Source organism: Lathamus discolor, chromosome Z, assembly GCF_037157495.1.
Source record: "Lathamus discolor isolate bLatDis1 chromosome Z, bLatDis1.hap1, whole genome shotgun sequence".
In the NCBI taxonomy this organism is placed as follows: domain Eukaryota; kingdom Metazoa; phylum Chordata; class Aves; order Psittaciformes; family Psittacidae; genus Lathamus; species Lathamus discolor.
This window is the reverse complement of record NC_088909.1, coordinates 50930565-50947970: the sequence shown is the minus strand read 5'-3', so window position 1 is coordinate 50947970 and position 17406 is coordinate 50930565. Positions and strand designations below refer to the sequence as shown.

Genomic DNA, 17406 nt, shown 5'->3' with positions numbered 1-17406 from the left:
CTTATTAGAAGGAATTCTGCAACACTTTAACCCACTTATTTTAAAGACATCTATTTTGCTATCCTAGTTTGCTCTCCATTTGCCCATAGTGTGAACACACAGCGAAGAGGAGCTCGGCAAAATTCCTAGTCACACCTCGGTATCTTTCTGCAGCGTGCTCAGTGTGGGAACTGAGCAAGAACCAGTTTCTCCACCAATCTGTGTCAGAGACGTGGCCAGAGGCAGAGTCACGTCCTTGCCCCACACCAGCCGCCACAGCAGCGTGCTGCTGCCACCTACTGCTGCTTCCGGGCGCCGCGCACTGCTCCAGGCACGGCGCTTTCCATCAGCATCCCCTGCCCGCAGCCCTCCACACACCTACCTGTAGGAAGATCTGCTGCAACCTCTCTATACAACTCTTGTACCAGGGTGTGAATACATCAATTCCACCCGTCTCGCAGCGCACCAAGTGCTCAGTTAACAGCATAATGAAACGCTGCAGCAGAGGAAAAAGAAGAAAAACAAACCTTAAGTCCTGTAAAATGAGGGACCCTAAACTCAGCTAAGAGGATCTGGGGGACAAAAGCTTTGGCAGCAATGTGAGAATGATTAATTATTTTGTTTGGATAACACTGAATTTAGTAAGCAACTACGATCCAGTTACCTTCTGACTGTTCCGGAAACTGGACATTAGCAGAACTCACCTGGTCCTGAGCACTCAAAACCGAGCAGCTCCTGCTCAGAAGCAGTCTTTGCAAGTGGATGACTGGACTGATTCTAACCCATAGTAAACCCTTCAACCTTTTCCCATGTTTTTACTCCAAGAAGATGCCCAAGATTCCAGTGACACTGAAAGCTTATAAATCCCGTCACATTAAAGCTTGAGAGGGAGAACAAGAGTGCCCATCACCTGGAAGATAACAAGGAAGAGATTCTTCTGCTCGCTCTGGGCTGACTCTACTTTTTCCTGCAGGCGCTCTATCTGCTCTTCCAGTGGCCCATCCTCCCGATCAGTGCTGCGATCATCATCATCATCGTCATCATCACTGTCTCGCTGTAAGGGATGACAACAAAGGACTAATTAAGCAACCTGGCTACCTGTGGGAACTGTTAGGAATGAGGAATGGTCTGCAAAGCAACTTAAGAGCAGCAACTGAAGCTGCTCTGCAGCTTGGGTAAGTACTGCATTTTGAAGGACATGTATGTAATTCAGGGAAGAAATCTGGAAGGAAAAATGCCAATTTGGAAAGACCTGGGAACAAAACTAACAGTAACAAAACTTAAAAGATTGATCAGTCCTTTATTTAGTGTGAACACAGTAAAAGGTAATAATACCTCTGCTGACTTCATCATTACCAGATAATGAACAGCTTTAAAAACGAAATCTGGCATAGATTTTTTAAATTGTGTCTACTGCAGCAGGGCAGACGATTCATTCAACAAACAGTTCTGAGATCTCAGGGCTCCAAAACGTAAAACACTCTGTGCAAGAACTCACAAGAATCTGCCTGGTTAGCACAGAAGGAAGATGAGAAAATGCAGCCCATTGTGTTCAAGTGGGGACTCCCTATACGCATGATCGGAAGAGATGCTCTCAGACTACAAAGGGTCAGCATGGAAACCGAACTACTAACTAGGAACATGGCATGTTCTCATTGCCTCAAAACCAAAGCAAAACTACAACAAAAATACAAAATACACAGCAGTACCAGACTTGGGAGCTCAGGCAACAAAGTCTTACACAAGATTACAAGGGATACAGGAGGAAAGGCAGAAACTTATGAATTATGGTACATATAGTGATTCAGTCTCATAGAGTTGTTTTTGTGCAAAAATCCCCATAAATTAGCAGCTCAAAAGTTCAAATATTCGTCACGTGTTAACATGTGACAAATATATGGCCACATCTTAACTTGCCTATGCACTGCACATAAAACTCACTATCAAAACCTAGTTACAGCTCTGAATCAGCATGAAAAATAAAAAGGACCTACCAGAGCAAGTGAGAATTTAATTGCATTCTCTCTATAGAAACTTGCTTTTTCCCCATCTACAAGGATTTCCTAAACTCAAAATGCTGAAGGATCAATAGGACCTAAGAGAAAGCCTTGGACTCATTCCATAGTAGGGCAATCCAATTCATGCTGGGGACATCAAAACTTGACGGCTTACTTCCTCTAGAAGGAATGGTCATGCTGCAGAACTACTCACTGTTGCATACAAATGCTTCTTCCTGGCACGACAGTAATTTAGAGTACTGAGTAATAAAGAGCTGCAGCAAGAGACAAGTACAGAAATGAAAACACTGGTGTATTTGTGTAGAGATGCCAGGGAAACATTTTGCCTCACTGTAAGATCAATGACTGCATCTAGGTCTTCAATAATCACAGGCATTTATTAACTGCTGATCAATGTGGACTGAGGATGCAAGCAACTAGGATGGCTGTTGCTGGGAGTGAAGGAATGAAGGGGCTGGGATGAACCAGCACTGGCAAACTTTGAGGTATTAGTGACCTCTCAACAGGAACTTCTGGGAAAAAGACTGACTTCTGTGCGTGTTTCTTCAAAACCCATCAACAGCCTCAACGCCATGCGTCACCATCTTTGTTCAAAGTTCTGGAGCTAGCTGAGGGTTTTATGTAGGCAATCATTCTCCCAGACCATATGCAAACATGGAAATTCTCTCCTGCTCTCTGCACATCTCGACATGTTTGTAAACTGACTTCCTTCTACCACAACTAAGGACTGCATTCAGCCAAGCTTCCTTGAGCCCTGCCTTTTGCAGCTGCCACAGAAGGTACTCTCTCACCCCATTCTACTGCCCTGCTTGGGAGAACACCATACCACAGCAGCTGCTTGCTCATCTATTTATTGTATATAGTAACCCAGATCACTCAACGGCATTGAGAAAATTAAGGGGGAAGAAGGAAGTGGCAGTTGCCAGTGTCAGAATAGAGCAGCATCCCTGAGAAGCACAGGAACAGCCAAATTTTCAATAGCAAATAGCTATTTCAGTGCACTTCTGCGTAGAAGCCATGAGAGTACTCCTCAACTATTATTTGTAACTGTTCTTATTGTTATCTAATAGGGTAATTGGAATCGAGATTATAAGGCAAGTGGAAAACATGCTTGTATTCAAAGAGCCACTTGCAAGAGAGCACTTGAGCAGAGCAAATGAATTCCACTGAAGATTTTACCAGGTTATCACTACTATCAGAAAATGCATCCAGTTTTCGATGTCTTAGTGCTACAGGTGACTGCGTCTGCCAACATGCTTCCAGATAAACATGTATGTTCAATCCTTCCCAAACCCAACTATATTCATCAGTCTGCCAGCAGGCAGGTTTGTGTAACATAGCTTTACATAATTAAAAATTACAAACAAATGACTCACTCTTTTGTGCTGCCTGGCCAATCTTGCCTTAGTGTCCTCCAGTTCTTTGTGAATCTTCAGAACATGCTTATTCATCTTACGAATCGTGGAGTGCAAGATCTCCCAGATATAAAACCTAGGAAAGACGTAAAGCTCAAAACACTACACTCAAAACCCTAGTCTGAGAAAGAAAACTGAAAGTAGATTCTTAGAGAAAAATGCAGCTGGGGGAATTTAAAAAATTCAGATGACACTTAAACATCTATTACGCTAAGCGAACACTGAACACACAGGAATGTGTGCAATGTAAGAAAGCTGAACTGTAGTTTCTTTATCCATTTTTTGCAGTACACTTCCAAACCAGCATTGTATTTCATATGCTGCAAGACTACCAACATCAAATTCTGCCATTCTCAATGGTGGTACGAGCTACCCACCTCCACCAAAGACTAAGACACCACACTAAGCTAGCAGCTCTGTAACACACAGCAAAAGACTTTGTCTAGAAATAGAGCAAAAATGTTGCTAGCATGTGATTTTGCAAGTAGTCTCTAAGCCTGCCAAAGCAGAACAACCCTGGAACTGTCATATAAACATTCATATCCCAACTCAGAAAGGAAAACGCTAAAGTACGTATCTTGTAGAAGGAGCAAAAGCTGTATCTTCTACTGCTCAGCTTTCATAGATTAAACTATGTACTGGCCACTTAAAATAGTAATTCAGAGACAAGTAACAATCCAAGACAAATTCTTGTTACCTAGTGAAATCATGTGCAAGCTCTGAAGAGAAGATCCAGTTTGCAACTGCAGCGCAGTCAACAATTTGTGTCCGAATCATCTTGTCCACAAGCACAGCAATCATCTATATTTTGAGAAAGACATCACACACACAATCTACGGACAATATTCCAGCCTCTGATAAAACCAGAGACAGTTTGATGCAACTCTACATAGGTAATATTACTGGGCGATTTCAAATACTTTAGGAAGCTGGACAGTCTAGCTGGAAACGGCTCAAATTAGGAAATCTCAATCAATTTACACAAAGCATTCTGATTTTAACAACCGCTTCTACTTCTTGGGAAAGTTACGGATCACTTTTTGTTAACATACATACTTCCATACAGAAGCAAAGTACAAGCATCAATGGGAAGTAAGGTCTTAAGAGACACAGTCCTAGTCCTTGACATCAAAGTACTCAAACCAGATCATATCTACCTGTCGGATCATGGTATTGGAGGAGCTACTGTTAGCCTGCTCTCCTTGAAGTGCAACAGCCTTCAAATGTAACAGTAAGCTCTTCTCTACAGGACCCATTCATTCCAGCACAGAGCCAATGCTGTGCAGTCAATGGAAGCTCTTACTTGGTACAAGCACTGTCGTGATGCTGGGGGTTGCAAGCAATCTAGCAGGCAACTGCAGAGGGGAGTTACTGACTAAAGCTGTTGCAAGCTGTTCAGGAAAAAGGCTTATCTTGGTTACTGATGGGATTGAATGCCACGGTATCTAAGAACCACAGCCTGCACTGTATTTATCCTTACAACCACCCATTGTCAAATAAGGAAGTGTAACAAAGCTCCTTTTAAGGAAGGAAAATTAAAATAACTGAATGAATCATACAGAAGATTCAGCACTCGACTTTCAAGTCCCAGGATAGCATCCTATGTTCTATTTTTCTTTCTGTATTGCCAGGAAGATTTTCTCATTACCTATCCTCATCTTCCAACACACAGAGACCCAGGATTTTGAGAAAACACTTCACCTCAATGTTAAAAGCTTTTCTTCATGAAGTCACCCTCACAACCTTGCTGGTCCAGGGACTACCAATTCCTATTGCTAAATCACTACCTGCAGCATACATCATGCATTAGCACTATACGCCATATGAATACTTCTGATACTCTGGACCACATCAGAGGACATTCCCATAGAAATGGCAGCAGGACAAGCAGCATGAAAGCAGGCTCTGGGCAAGTGTCCTGCTGTCCAGGCACCATTTTTTCTGTGTTCTAGGGAGGTTGTGGACTCAAAAATAAAAGGCTTGAGCAGAAACAAAAGACTGAACTGCAATAAATGCAAGAGAGGAAAATTTTAAGTTCCACGATCAAGTGGAACAGCCTTCACAACTTCTGTACTGCGTATTTTTTAAAGCTATCTTCATTTATTCATAAAAATCTAATATGGCTGTTTATCTGAGTTTTAAACCTCCATCTCAGTTTGGTCATGCTGCAATACAAAGGAACAAAAAGGAAGAGGATATGGGTATCTGATTGCAGTTAATGTAATTTCTTCTGATCCAGTTAAATGGCAGTAAAAAATAGGCCAGACTGTAACTGCCACATTTTCAAGGTCAGTAAATTGGGCAGAAAGTTTAATATATTTAAAAAAATCCTGCTTTTTCAATATTTTCAGTGTACTTAGAAGAGAGGTGAGATCTCATATAGGTATCTTCTAGGTGCTCAGTTTTTCCCACAGGGAATGGATCATAGGTCCAGTAGCAGATGCAAGGACTACCCCCTGTCCTCAGCAGCATCACCTCCAAAAGCCTGACCAATGCATCTGTGAGGTACAGTCCACTTTCAAGCACAATAAAGTGCAACACAACACACCGGTAAGGAATACATGAAATAATTAATGCAGGCAAATTCATCTTGAGTCCCTCATTGATTCCTATTTATAGAAGAATGACAGCTGAGGCAGAAAACAAATGCTGTGAAGAAACTGGACAGCTTAAACAATCAACGCATTTTTCACCAGCCTTTCAGGGCATTATTTCTTCTGGCTCAAGAATGAACATAATCATGGCACTGTCACACAGATCTGTTCTGAACAGCCAATGACTGCAGCTCCACTCCCCCTGCTCACACACAACAGTGACTCCAACATGAGCTTTGTGCAATAACTGTATGGCTTTCGCCAGCAATTAAAAGGACAAAAAAACCCCACCATAAAATCCCTACACCCTCCCCAGCTTTCCACATTTCTAAGAATGTCGCCTACTTTTGATACGAGATCTACATCTTATTTCGATCTACACTGTTTTCCAATCTTGAACAGAAACATGATTTTAGCAGAAGTTATACTCTTGTATGACAAACAGTGCAATACAAATCCAAGTTAGAATGACAGCCTTTGACCTCCCACAATGAACTCAGAGGACAAGGTGGCCTCAGTGATGGGTATATTTTATGTCCAGCCTTCATTTCAGGCACCAGAAACAACCGTAAATACAGTTCATACAATCATAGAATAGCTAGGGTTGGAAATGACCTTAAGGTCATCAAGTTCCAACCCCCCTGCCATGGGCAGGGACACCTCACACTAAACCATGTCACCCAAGGCTCGGTCCAACCTGGCCTTGAGCACCGCCAGGGATGGAGCATTCACAGCTTCCCTGGGCAACCCAGTTTATTTGTTTAAATAAAATCTGAACTTTCCCTCAAATAAGGTGACAACAGACAGGTTATTTTCAAAGGCTATTAAGAAAAATATAATGGGTTTTATTAAATATGACCACTCTCAGTTGGAACTTACAAAGATTCTTGACATTGTAACTTCTTACCTGTGGATGATTCTTCCAAACCTCATATACAACCCTCAGAACATGGAGTTTGCCCTCATCACTTTCTGCAAGTGTTTTGAAGACTTCATGAAACCTTTTAATAGATGCAAGTAGTCAGTGGAGGGGTTGGGATCAGGTCAGAAGAGCAGCAGACACAACCCAAGTGGTTCAGATAGCAAACAAAAATTCTTCTGGGCTACCTGCAGCAATTCTTGAACAACTATTCCTTGGAAAATGTAACTACCATGAGCTAAAATAGGCTACAAAGATGTGACAGCTCCACTCCTAAAGGCAACTTGAATAAATCTAAGTGGTGAACCTACTCCCTGAGGCTGGGCTGCATTTCTCATACTCTTAGAAACAGGAGGCACTTTCAGGGTCCATGTGCTTATCTATACACAGCTGGAACAAAATTTGCTGCCTTTTCAGCCTTAGACCTTCCTCTTGATATGTGTTTCTGTAACTTTATACACTTATCCAGTCTGCCTCTTTCTGAAGGAAATGCTTCTAAAAGCCTCTATTTTACCAGTGACACTGACTGCTACACAGCATTCATAACCCAGATTACTGTCATACAAAGTGCAAGAGGCTCTTTTTGATCTCATGGCTGCCACTGTTGGCATGCAACAGTGAAAATACTGTGGCTTTAAGTATTCATATTACCCTGCCTCTTATTCTACTTATTGAAGGTTACTACCTACAGCTTTTCATCAACATTGCCTCTACAAAGCTCCCAAATACAAGTTTTATAATAGTTTTATGTATCTTTGAGGACAGACAGAAAAATAATTAAGATGCAAGTGACTACCTTTCATGTATTAACACCATTTAAAAGCAACTCCAAAACACACAGGATTAAAAACCAGTTATTTTATCTCATTTTGCTAAAAAAGAGCAAAATTCTTGCAGTAAATTCTTTATAAGTTAAAGATACGCTTTAAGGGATGCACTCTCTGTGCTTTGGTAGACAAAGTTTACAGCAGACTGCTTTGAAGTTTCATGTTTCCTTTTTCCTTCTTCATTTTTTATACAGATGTTAACTGTTCTAGAGTCATATTCACAGTACAAGGTATTGTGGTGGGAGCTACCCAGTCATTTGAATGTAAGGAGAAATCCTTGTTCCTCACCATAATCAGCAACTGAATAATTCTAAAATGAAGTAATGTTCGAAACCTGTCTCATTTGTTTGATTTACATCATGTGTCTGTAAGGTACGCATTTCTGTTGATTCCATTCACATCTACAACTTATGAGTTATACTACCATTCCTTCAGTAAGCACTATCATTCTTCTAATCATTTGCATTGCGGGGCACCTAAAACGTAGCTGAAGCCTGCATTCCAGTTCTTTTCTCATGCTGTCAGCATTAAACAGCCCCAAAATAAGGCACAGATTACACTTACTTTGCCAGGGCACTGAAAGAATGGCTGAACGACTTTGCAGCTAGATGGAGCAGAGTCTGAACAAAAACTTCTATTTTCAGAGGGTTGAAGGAAAATCCTTCATCTGCAAGTTAGAATTAAAACTTTAAGTACTTCAAGGAAAGCGTAAGTTAGCTGTAGAGATGACTTGTGGTTTTAACTCATTTTACAAAAAAGTTTCATCAGCAGGGTTTTACAATCCTGAGCAGGAGGCTAGTACAGAGATTCCAAAATGTGCAGATGTTCATGCTCCCATTTTGCCATGGAGAAAACACACAGAAAGAATTCCAGCCCAGTGAAGAAACTATCAGAGACACAGCTAGCCTATCAAGGTGTAACAGCACTGATGGACAGCAGCAGAGAAAGACAGAAAAGGAAACTGCAGAGTTCTGCATCAAGCTGAAGGCCTGGCAGACCACATAAAAGGGAGAGTGGATGAGGAGAGGGGAAGGTAAGGATGATTAGAATACATAGGTTTGGCTATTTATGACATCGGAGGAGGGTCCAGCAAGTGTGAATAGCAAATATGGATACTAGGGTGAGTGGTGCCAAGTCCCCTGCCACAGCTGCAGCTACCTGGCAGGAGGGAGAGAATGCTTTAGTACGTGATGTCTAAAGCAAACCAGGAAATGTGACCGTGGATCCCAGGGAAAAAAAACACAACAAACCCAGACTGTTGCTGCTTTCTGCTTGCATAACAGAACACGTGCAAATATTACAGAAATATCAAAGCCATCCCCATTATATAGACCACAGAACCATAGAATGATTTGGCTTGGAAAGGACCTTAAGATCATTCAGTTTCAACTCTCCTGCTCATGGGCAGGGATCCCTCACTCTAAACCAAGGCTCTGTCCAACCCGGCCTTGAACACTACCAGGGATGGAGAATTTACCACTTCTTTGGGTAACCTGTTCCAGTCACCTCGTAATTCTCTGTTCGCACTCCTCACGCCCTAAACCACACGGGTTTTAGGAATCAATGCTGTCTGTGGCTGCAAAGCTAGAAAGGATGTGAGCGGAGTCCTATTGTAAGTTTATATTCACAGAAGGCTACAGCCAGTAGGTTGGCTATCTTATCCACTGTGGGTCTACACCAAGGGAGGGAAGCTCTTAGGATGGGATACAAGCACTGAATCTGAGATAACAGCATAAACTGCCCTCTGTTGCTGAAGGCAAATGAAACATTAAATTTTCTCATGCTATCTCTGTAAATGATCACAAGAAAACAGACCTCAATCATCACATTGCCTATGTCAAGAAAAACAGGGCTGACTCTGGATGCAAGATTTTTACCAAATCCCCTAACAATGGTGTATTATTTCCATTTACTGGTAAACTGAAACCAACTATTAGAAGGAAAAGCATACAGTTCTGTCAACCACCACATACATAGCTCCCCAAAGGATGGCAGAGAGTCTACACACAAAACAAATTACAACCTGCAAAAGCCTAGCAGCATATACCTTACCATCATCATCCTCCTGGTTTGGATTAGGCACATCTTTTAAAATGCCGAAGATTTCATCATTACTGGCCTTATTTTTTATGGCAATTGTTAGACAGAGCGCCACAGTATATCCAGGAAGAGACCCTAAACAAAATCAAAGAGGTCAAAAACATGTAGAAGGCAAGCGACTGCTTTTAACATCAGCTTGTGCCTCAGAGAAACAAGTACACTTCCCACCTACACCCAAGATTAGCCGTGTTGAGTATCATTGTCCACATCACTCAACACATTTCTTTGTCTGCACAATTTAATTCACATTTAATACATAACCTTGAGCAGAGTATTTACAGCTGAGCTCAGCTAATCACTCTAAACCTCTACTCCATATGCCACCTATTTCCTAAAAATACAATACTTTCTTGGTTGTTCTCACTGTATCTTTGATAACACTTTTACACTTAGGATTGTCTTTACACTGAGTAATAAAAGGAATAATAAGGTATCTACCTCAAGCTTAACATCATCTGCTGCCTCTGTATACTTCATTAAACCAAGTTTACTGGTAAAATCTTCTACTGTTACACGAAGTTCAAAAAATAAACTCACATTATCACTTCATATGCTGACTTTTGCATTGTGCCCAAACAGGGGAAACAGACTGATTTTCCAGTTTTAGACTTCTCGCAAACAATGCTGTACACCAACACAACCACCTCAGCAGCAGTAACTGCATGTATCTGGATTTTCTTTTCTTCACAAAGTAACCAAGATGGTTTTATTACAGAGATTCAGGTTTAATACGTATTAATTGGTCATGTGAAGCTTATTTACCCACATGGAAATCGTGCATATTTATTTCAGCTGTAACCTTCTTTATGGCAACTGATATTAGTGTCAACATAGCGCGCCATCTTGCCCTGAAATACTGTTTGCACCTTGATCCCTCAGTAACCTTCATACTTACTATTACTTTCATCTGCATATTTGTACATGCACACTGGATTAGCAGGACTGAGGACGGAAAAGCTTGCAGGAACAAGGTCTATTATTCGCTGGTGGTAGGACAGTCTGGAAATAACAAGTTCCACAGCAGTAGAATTAAAACGGGAATAACATCATGGCTAATTCTAAAGTGACTGTGTTACAATGTTTTTCCTGTATCTAACTTTCATAGATCAGTAACAGAATGGTAGTTTCTGCTGGGTAGCAGCAGCTTAACCAAACTTAAGAGTAGATGCTTTCTGTTTTAAGCCTATGATGCTAGAGTTTCAACCTCATACAGTTAATTTAGCTTGTGAAAAGATTTAGAGGTTGCCTGGTAGGATGCTTTATGTGAAAGTCGAAGATGCAATGCAGAAAACTAGTAAGACACTGGTATTCAAAGTAGAAAAAATACTAAACTGGGTATCTTCATTTTACTTTTCAGCTTATTTCACTTCCACAAAGGCTTAATTTTGCTACCAGAGTTTTTAAAGGAAGAGTGCCACAGAAAAAATGCATTTGCTTTGCAGCACAAGACTTTCATGCTTTCTATGCTGAATTCACTGAGAACTGGATGAGTGTTTTCATGTACAATGCTAAACAACATAGGTTTTTTGAACATTTTACTCTCTTTCCTGTATCACTCTGTCTCAATAAATTTAAGTCCAGCCCTGATTGTCTACTCTTGTTGTGGCTGGGGGGTTTGTTTTGTTTGCTTGGAAGGTGGGTTGGTTGTTTGGTTTAAGGTCAATGAACATCGGAGGCACCTAGAAAAATCAAGATTATCAGTTTTTAGTATAACCTATAATCAGTTCCCTCCATTTCTGTGAACGCTGAACACTTTCCAAGAACATTGCCTAAACTCTATTTCACTGTCCAACCTGGCCTTGAACACTGCCGGGTATGAAGCATTTACCACTTCCTTGGGCAACTTGTTCCAGTGCTTCACCACCCTCACAGTAAAGAATGTCTTCCTTATATCTAACCTGAACTTCCCCTGTTAAAGTTTGAACCCATTACCCCATGTCCTCTCACTATTCAGAAATAAACAAACAATAAAAATCAAACCACCCTGAATCCAACTACCAAAACATCTTACTTACCGCATGCATTTTTCCAAAACCTCTCTCACAAATTTGGGTTTGGGCTTCTCAAGGTCCTGAGTAAGACAATCTGACCTATCGAAAGACAGAATGTGATCGCTTTTAGCAAAACAATTCTGCTTTAGTCTCTTTTTGGCTAATAATTTTCTAATAGGTACAAACCAATCATGGTGTAAGGCCAACTGCAGTGCTTGACAGTTTTAAAGCGTAGGCAGTTTTAAGACAATGAGGTAAGTTTATCACTATTTTCTTACTGGCCATTAGCATTCTTGGAATCTCATCTCTGCAGAAGTATTTTCAAGTGGCTTCCCTTCCCTGACTAGATTAAAAATAATTTGTACTTATGGTTACCTGCCTTTCCCTCTTCTTAGGAAAGAAACCTCATGTGATTTCATACCCTGTTCCTCCCTCACAAGAGTTTTTGAACTTATGGATGATTACAAACACATTTCAGATGAAGAAAAGTCTCAAATACAGTCACTTGTGAGATTTGTGGAAAACAGCAGCTTGTGAGTGAGCAAGACCCACGGAAGCACTGCCATCAAGGAACATTCAGGCAAAGAAAATTCAGTTCTTTGAAGACTGCTGGCTGGTCAGTCAACATGGATATATACTAGGACAGCCAGCAAGCACTTAACTCCACAAGAGGACAAGACAAGAAACTGAAGTAAAGCCACAAAAATGTTATCATGAAAACAGTTACACTCCCCCTCCAGCAGGACACCCTGGCAGATCAGTCACAGAAAGCATGAATGGTAGCAGGCTGTGGAAGTTAAGTAGGGAGGACTTAACTCCAAGGTGACTTCTCTTTCTGCATGGTGCCTGGAATGGAAAGCTCAGGAGAACCTCTGGTTAGACACTGATGGAGTTCAGGGAGCTCCTGCTAGAGATGCAAGCTCATGATCTGGCATGGTAAGAATGGATGGTATGGCCAGCTCTGACAGAATTTCAGGCGCTAGGATTTTGCAGGAGGGAAAGAGATCACAAGGTCTCAAGGATAAAGATTATGATGAAGGTTTAGGGTAGGATAGGGAGCAGGATTACAGTAAGAATATAGGAAACAAGAGTCAGGGCAAACTACTGAATGTAAACTGGGGAGTCATTTTAGAGTTGCTGGCAACTAAGGGTGTGGGACAAATTAGAGAAATAATGTTCCTGCCTCCCCTATTTAGGGAACTTTTACATGATTTATCACAAAGTTCACCAGGAACAATACAGTGATAAAAGACATTATCGAGATAATCTGCCACTGAGCAGTGGTGAACAGATTAAGACAGGTATCTGCCGAAGAGCTGTAAGAAAGCAATAGGGCCACTGTCCTGTGACAGTTCCTGAATAAGCTTAACATTTCAAAGTTTTTGCAGTATCAGCTTTGAACCAAAAGAAGAGAAACTTACCAATCTTCCCAGCTCCAGCGGAACTGAAAGTTGCTCAAGTGGTGAGAAAACCAGTTGATAAATCTTAATTAAAAGAAAAAAGCTCCATTAAATGTAAGAAAAGAAAGCCTTGAGACTTTCTTACAAATGCATTCTACTTTTCAAAGGCAAACATAAACTCTAAAGCTATTACAGCATTAAACAAGCATTTATGTTGACAGAATCAAAGGACTGGGTTCAGAGAGTCAGAAAGAAGCTTTTATGGGTAAATAGCCTGTCATGTCCTGTTTCGTACAAAAATATGACCTATTAAACTAACAATTAAAGGGTAAACTTACTGTGAATATGCTACTTTCACTTTTTCAATGAGTAATTAACAGCCCTCCCACACAATGCAGACCTCACTTAAAGGGAAAAATTATCACTGCTCTCCTCTTCTGGTGGCACACGCATCATTAACTGCACTCCAAGTCTCCTCCCGGATCACTAGGGAGCAGGCATAGTACCAGACAGGAGTACTATGGAACTATGAATAACCTTGAACACAGAGAAGGTGTCACTAATCAAAACTGTCCTGTACAGACAGCTAGACTTGCGACCTCTTGGGGCTGTGCTGCTAGGAAGGAGAGGCAAGCAGTCAGTCCTCCACCCTTCTCTTCAGATTTCTCAAAGCCAGAGCCCAGAAATCATTCTGAATAGGACCAATCTAACAAGAATTTCTGACTACTCTTTTCCTAGCCTTTCAATATCCTGAACATTGGATATTGATTCCATTGTCTCCAGAACACACTTACCTGTCCACACATGTCGTGTTCATCGTATCCAAACGCATGTACAGCATTTCAGTGGCTTGCGCAAGCTGGAAGTTTCTTATTAAGGTTCATAGAAAAGAACTAGATGAGACAGATGTTGTTCATTTTTTTAACAGAATATAATTTTTTTTTTTTTTCACTTTACTGAAAGCTCCCTGTGTCAACTCCAAAATCAGGTAAATCACAGCAAATCCACAGTGGTGGGGAAAGAGGGAACCAGCATATTGTGAGTTCTACCCTCTAATCCCAGTCTGCTTTTCTTCCATTATTGCAACGAGATTGTTGGCTTTTTCCACGGAAAGCCAGAATTTGCACCACACAGACATGAAAAGACATCAACATCATTATGGAGTGCTTCCGTGATCTCACCTTCACGGGCTGCTGTTGATGCTTATCCACAGACAATCTGTGATCATCACTAAAGGCTTGAGAGAGCACGTCTACAATGACTTTACCCAACAAGGCCTTTATCTTTCTTATGGTGTCCCTATTAAGATAAAAAACTTTATGCATGGATGTCTGCCCAATTCTACAAAGAGACTTACTCTAATCACTGAGATTTTGTGAGTGGTATTATGAAGCAGAATGAAATTTGGGCATGAAATTACCAGTGGACAGGCATCTGTTAACTGCCCTCCATTCTCAGTCTGTCACTTGATCCAAGACAATGATCTAACATGATCTAAAATGGCAGCAAAGTAGGGACAATGTAATAGCCAGAAATAGATGGGAGTCATGCTTCCTTCCTCAGCATTTGGCCACCCTAAGCTGACAGATGACTATTGACCTTTTGAATACTCCCTAGCGAGAACACTGAGTGGGAACTTGTCAAGCTCCTCTAAATCACCTGCTACACTTCTTACTAAAAGAAGAGGAATACTCACACAGTTTTTAGAACAAAAGATCAAGCTGGTCACTTCCTTTCTTTCTCAGCTTTTCATGTGTCTGTGATCATGCCATATACTGCCCAGACCTATCTAGGCTGCAGGGACAAACACGAGTATTGTATTTTATTCCCTCACCAAGACAGCACTTCTTAGAAATCTCAGAAGTACCAGAACACCATCCAGAAAGCTGAAGAGTCTTGCCCACTTGGCAAGTCTAGTCCTATGCTAAGTGGGTGGGATGTGCTATTCTTTCACATGGGTGTTACAGGCAGAGTTTCATGCTGCTGCAGTAAAATATTAACACTGCCAGTATTTGTTGCTATCCCATCATCTACAGAACAAACAAAATAAAGACTGCATTTTATATATGCTCTCCAGCAGCACAGGAAGGATACAACCTGTGGCAAAGAGCCAGGCTGAAGTTTGCAGAGTTCAATCAGGAGCGTTGTGTACATGACTTCAATGTGTGGTGGAGATGGAAGCTGAAACAACTCTGCAAATATTACCTGTAGGAGAGAAAGGCATGGAATCATAGCATGGCTCAGTGTGGCCTGCACAATCATCAACTTTGGCCATCAATCTTAAACAATTACATATCCCCCAAATATTCTGTCAAATGCATGTTCCAGGAAGAAGGGAGAGAAACTTGTAAACGTAATGGTAACCCTTCACTGTAGTAACACCATCCACTATAATGGCCCTTATCATTTCATACTAACACAACACTAGCATTGTACATATGTCTAACAAATAAACCATGTAACTGTAGAAATGGGCATAGTTATAATATGACCTACTGCAGTGCTACCACTATCTGAGAAAAGCAGAAATCATCTGATCTCAGTAAGTAATAAATACAAGCATATCAAATGAAGCTAAGCATGTAGTATGAAAGACTGTCTACATTAAAATTACATCTCTACCTTTTCCATCATATTCTCTTTTCTCCTACATAAAACCTCACATAAATAAAGCTACAACTCTCAACTGTAAACTACAACCAGCATTTCACACAACAAAAATTTATGCTCGGTACCCCTTGGTAGAGGATCCCTCTAAGAAAACTGAAAACAATCCTGCAGTCAGCATTCATGGTTTTATTTTCAAGTTTGCCTATAACAGCATGCCAATCTCTGATGGCTACTGAAATAGCCCTCAATATCATTGCACAACATCCATCTCCGAGTTAATTTTATTTTGCATGCCATTCTTAACTAGATTTAAAATACAACAAAGGATTTCATTATGGTTGGTCAATTTTCTCCTTAAACTTCTAAATAAACACAGAAGAACTGAAGTTTAAATAAGTAAGCTTTAGAAGATCTTACTATAAGAAATCAACATCCATTTATAGACTCCACAAACAGCACATGAAAACACATTGACTGGAAGTTGTTATTTTAAGGAAAGACTTACAAGCATGAAGAGACTATAAGAAGCTGGAGAACCTTTCCATGACAGTACTACTTGGCATTTATAGACTCGACAAACAGCACATGAAAACATATTGACTGGAACTTGTTATTTTAAGGAAGGACTTAAAAGCATGAAGAGACTGTAAGAAGCTGGAGAACCTTTCCGTGACAGTATGACCTAGACATACTGTGAAGACAAATAGGGGAGGCCCTCTTAAGTAGAATACTAGGTAGGAACCTGCTCCTTTTCTCAAGATAGGAAATAACAACTGGTTGAGCAGTCATTATCTGTTTGAGATACATAAAAATGTATTTATGTGTATCATAAAAGTGTATTTATGATATTCATCACATGTTCATTATCTAATGTTCAGACTAAGTGTTTCAAACTGGCACACCATAGTTTGTGAAAATAAAAAGGCCAAAGAAAGACTAGAACATTGGTGAGCTAAATGTCTGAGCTCTGATAAATGCAAGTTGTACCAAAAGCTGTAGGAGCACAACAAGCCAATGGTGCCACAAAGACATTCTTTGTTCACAGCTACCAGAAATACCCACGTTCCATCGACAAGAAGCAACTGAGAGGAAGGCACCGCATTTCAGTGTTTCACACAGATTCCAGGTCACATGGCGTATTCTGTGCTCAGCTTGACAAACTACAACGTGGAGCCTCAGGTACCTCAAAAGTAGGCACCCTTGGGAAGGGAAAGACAACCACTTTCAGGCTACATTTACTTCTACCTAAGTGGTATGTTCTGAACCTTATGTAACACTATCATTTATTTGTTAGACCATATTGTTTCCACAGTTCTTACTGAACGCACTTACTGAAAAGTTCATGAAATTTCAGATTAAACTGATTAACTCTGGCTGAAAGCAACATACCACCAACTTGACTGTTAAGAGAAGTAACACGAATAGAAGCCTGAAAAAAGCATGCTAAGCCTAAAAAACTCTGCAGCTTCATTAAAAGTAAGTAGTCATAGACAAGTAATGAAATTAATATTCTAGAATACCTCAAAATTGCAAGAAAAGGGAAATCATTGCGT

At 40.7% G+C, this 17406-nt stretch overlaps 1 protein-coding gene across 2 annotated transcripts in view; it reads right to left on the bottom strand.

Moving 5' to 3' along the window:
- NCBP1 (nuclear cap binding protein subunit 1) overlaps window positions 1–17406 on the bottom strand; it is a 34705-nt gene that overhangs the window by 2950 nt on the left and 14349 nt on the right. For both annotated transcript variants that reach the window (XM_065663471.1, XM_065663470.1), the window contains 12 exons: window positions 15338–15448; window positions 14038–14102; window positions 13265–13327; window positions 11868–11942; window positions 10748–10851; window positions 9805–9927; window positions 8317–8419; window positions 6914–7007; window positions 4110–4213; window positions 3374–3488; window positions 890–1033; window positions 362–475 (listed from right to left, as the gene is read on the bottom strand). In XM_065663471.1, the coding sequence (XP_065519543.1) occupies window positions 362–475; window positions 890–1033; window positions 3374–3488; window positions 4110–4213; window positions 6914–7007; window positions 8317–8419; window positions 9805–9927; window positions 10748–10851; window positions 11868–11942; window positions 13265–13327; window positions 14038–14102; window positions 15338–15448 (1215 nt within the window). The remainder of the gene's footprint in view (window positions 1–361; window positions 476–889; window positions 1034–3373; window positions 3489–4109; window positions 4214–6913; window positions 7008–8316; window positions 8420–9804; window positions 9928–10747; window positions 10852–11867; window positions 11943–13264; window positions 13328–14037; window positions 14103–15337; window positions 15449–17406) is intronic.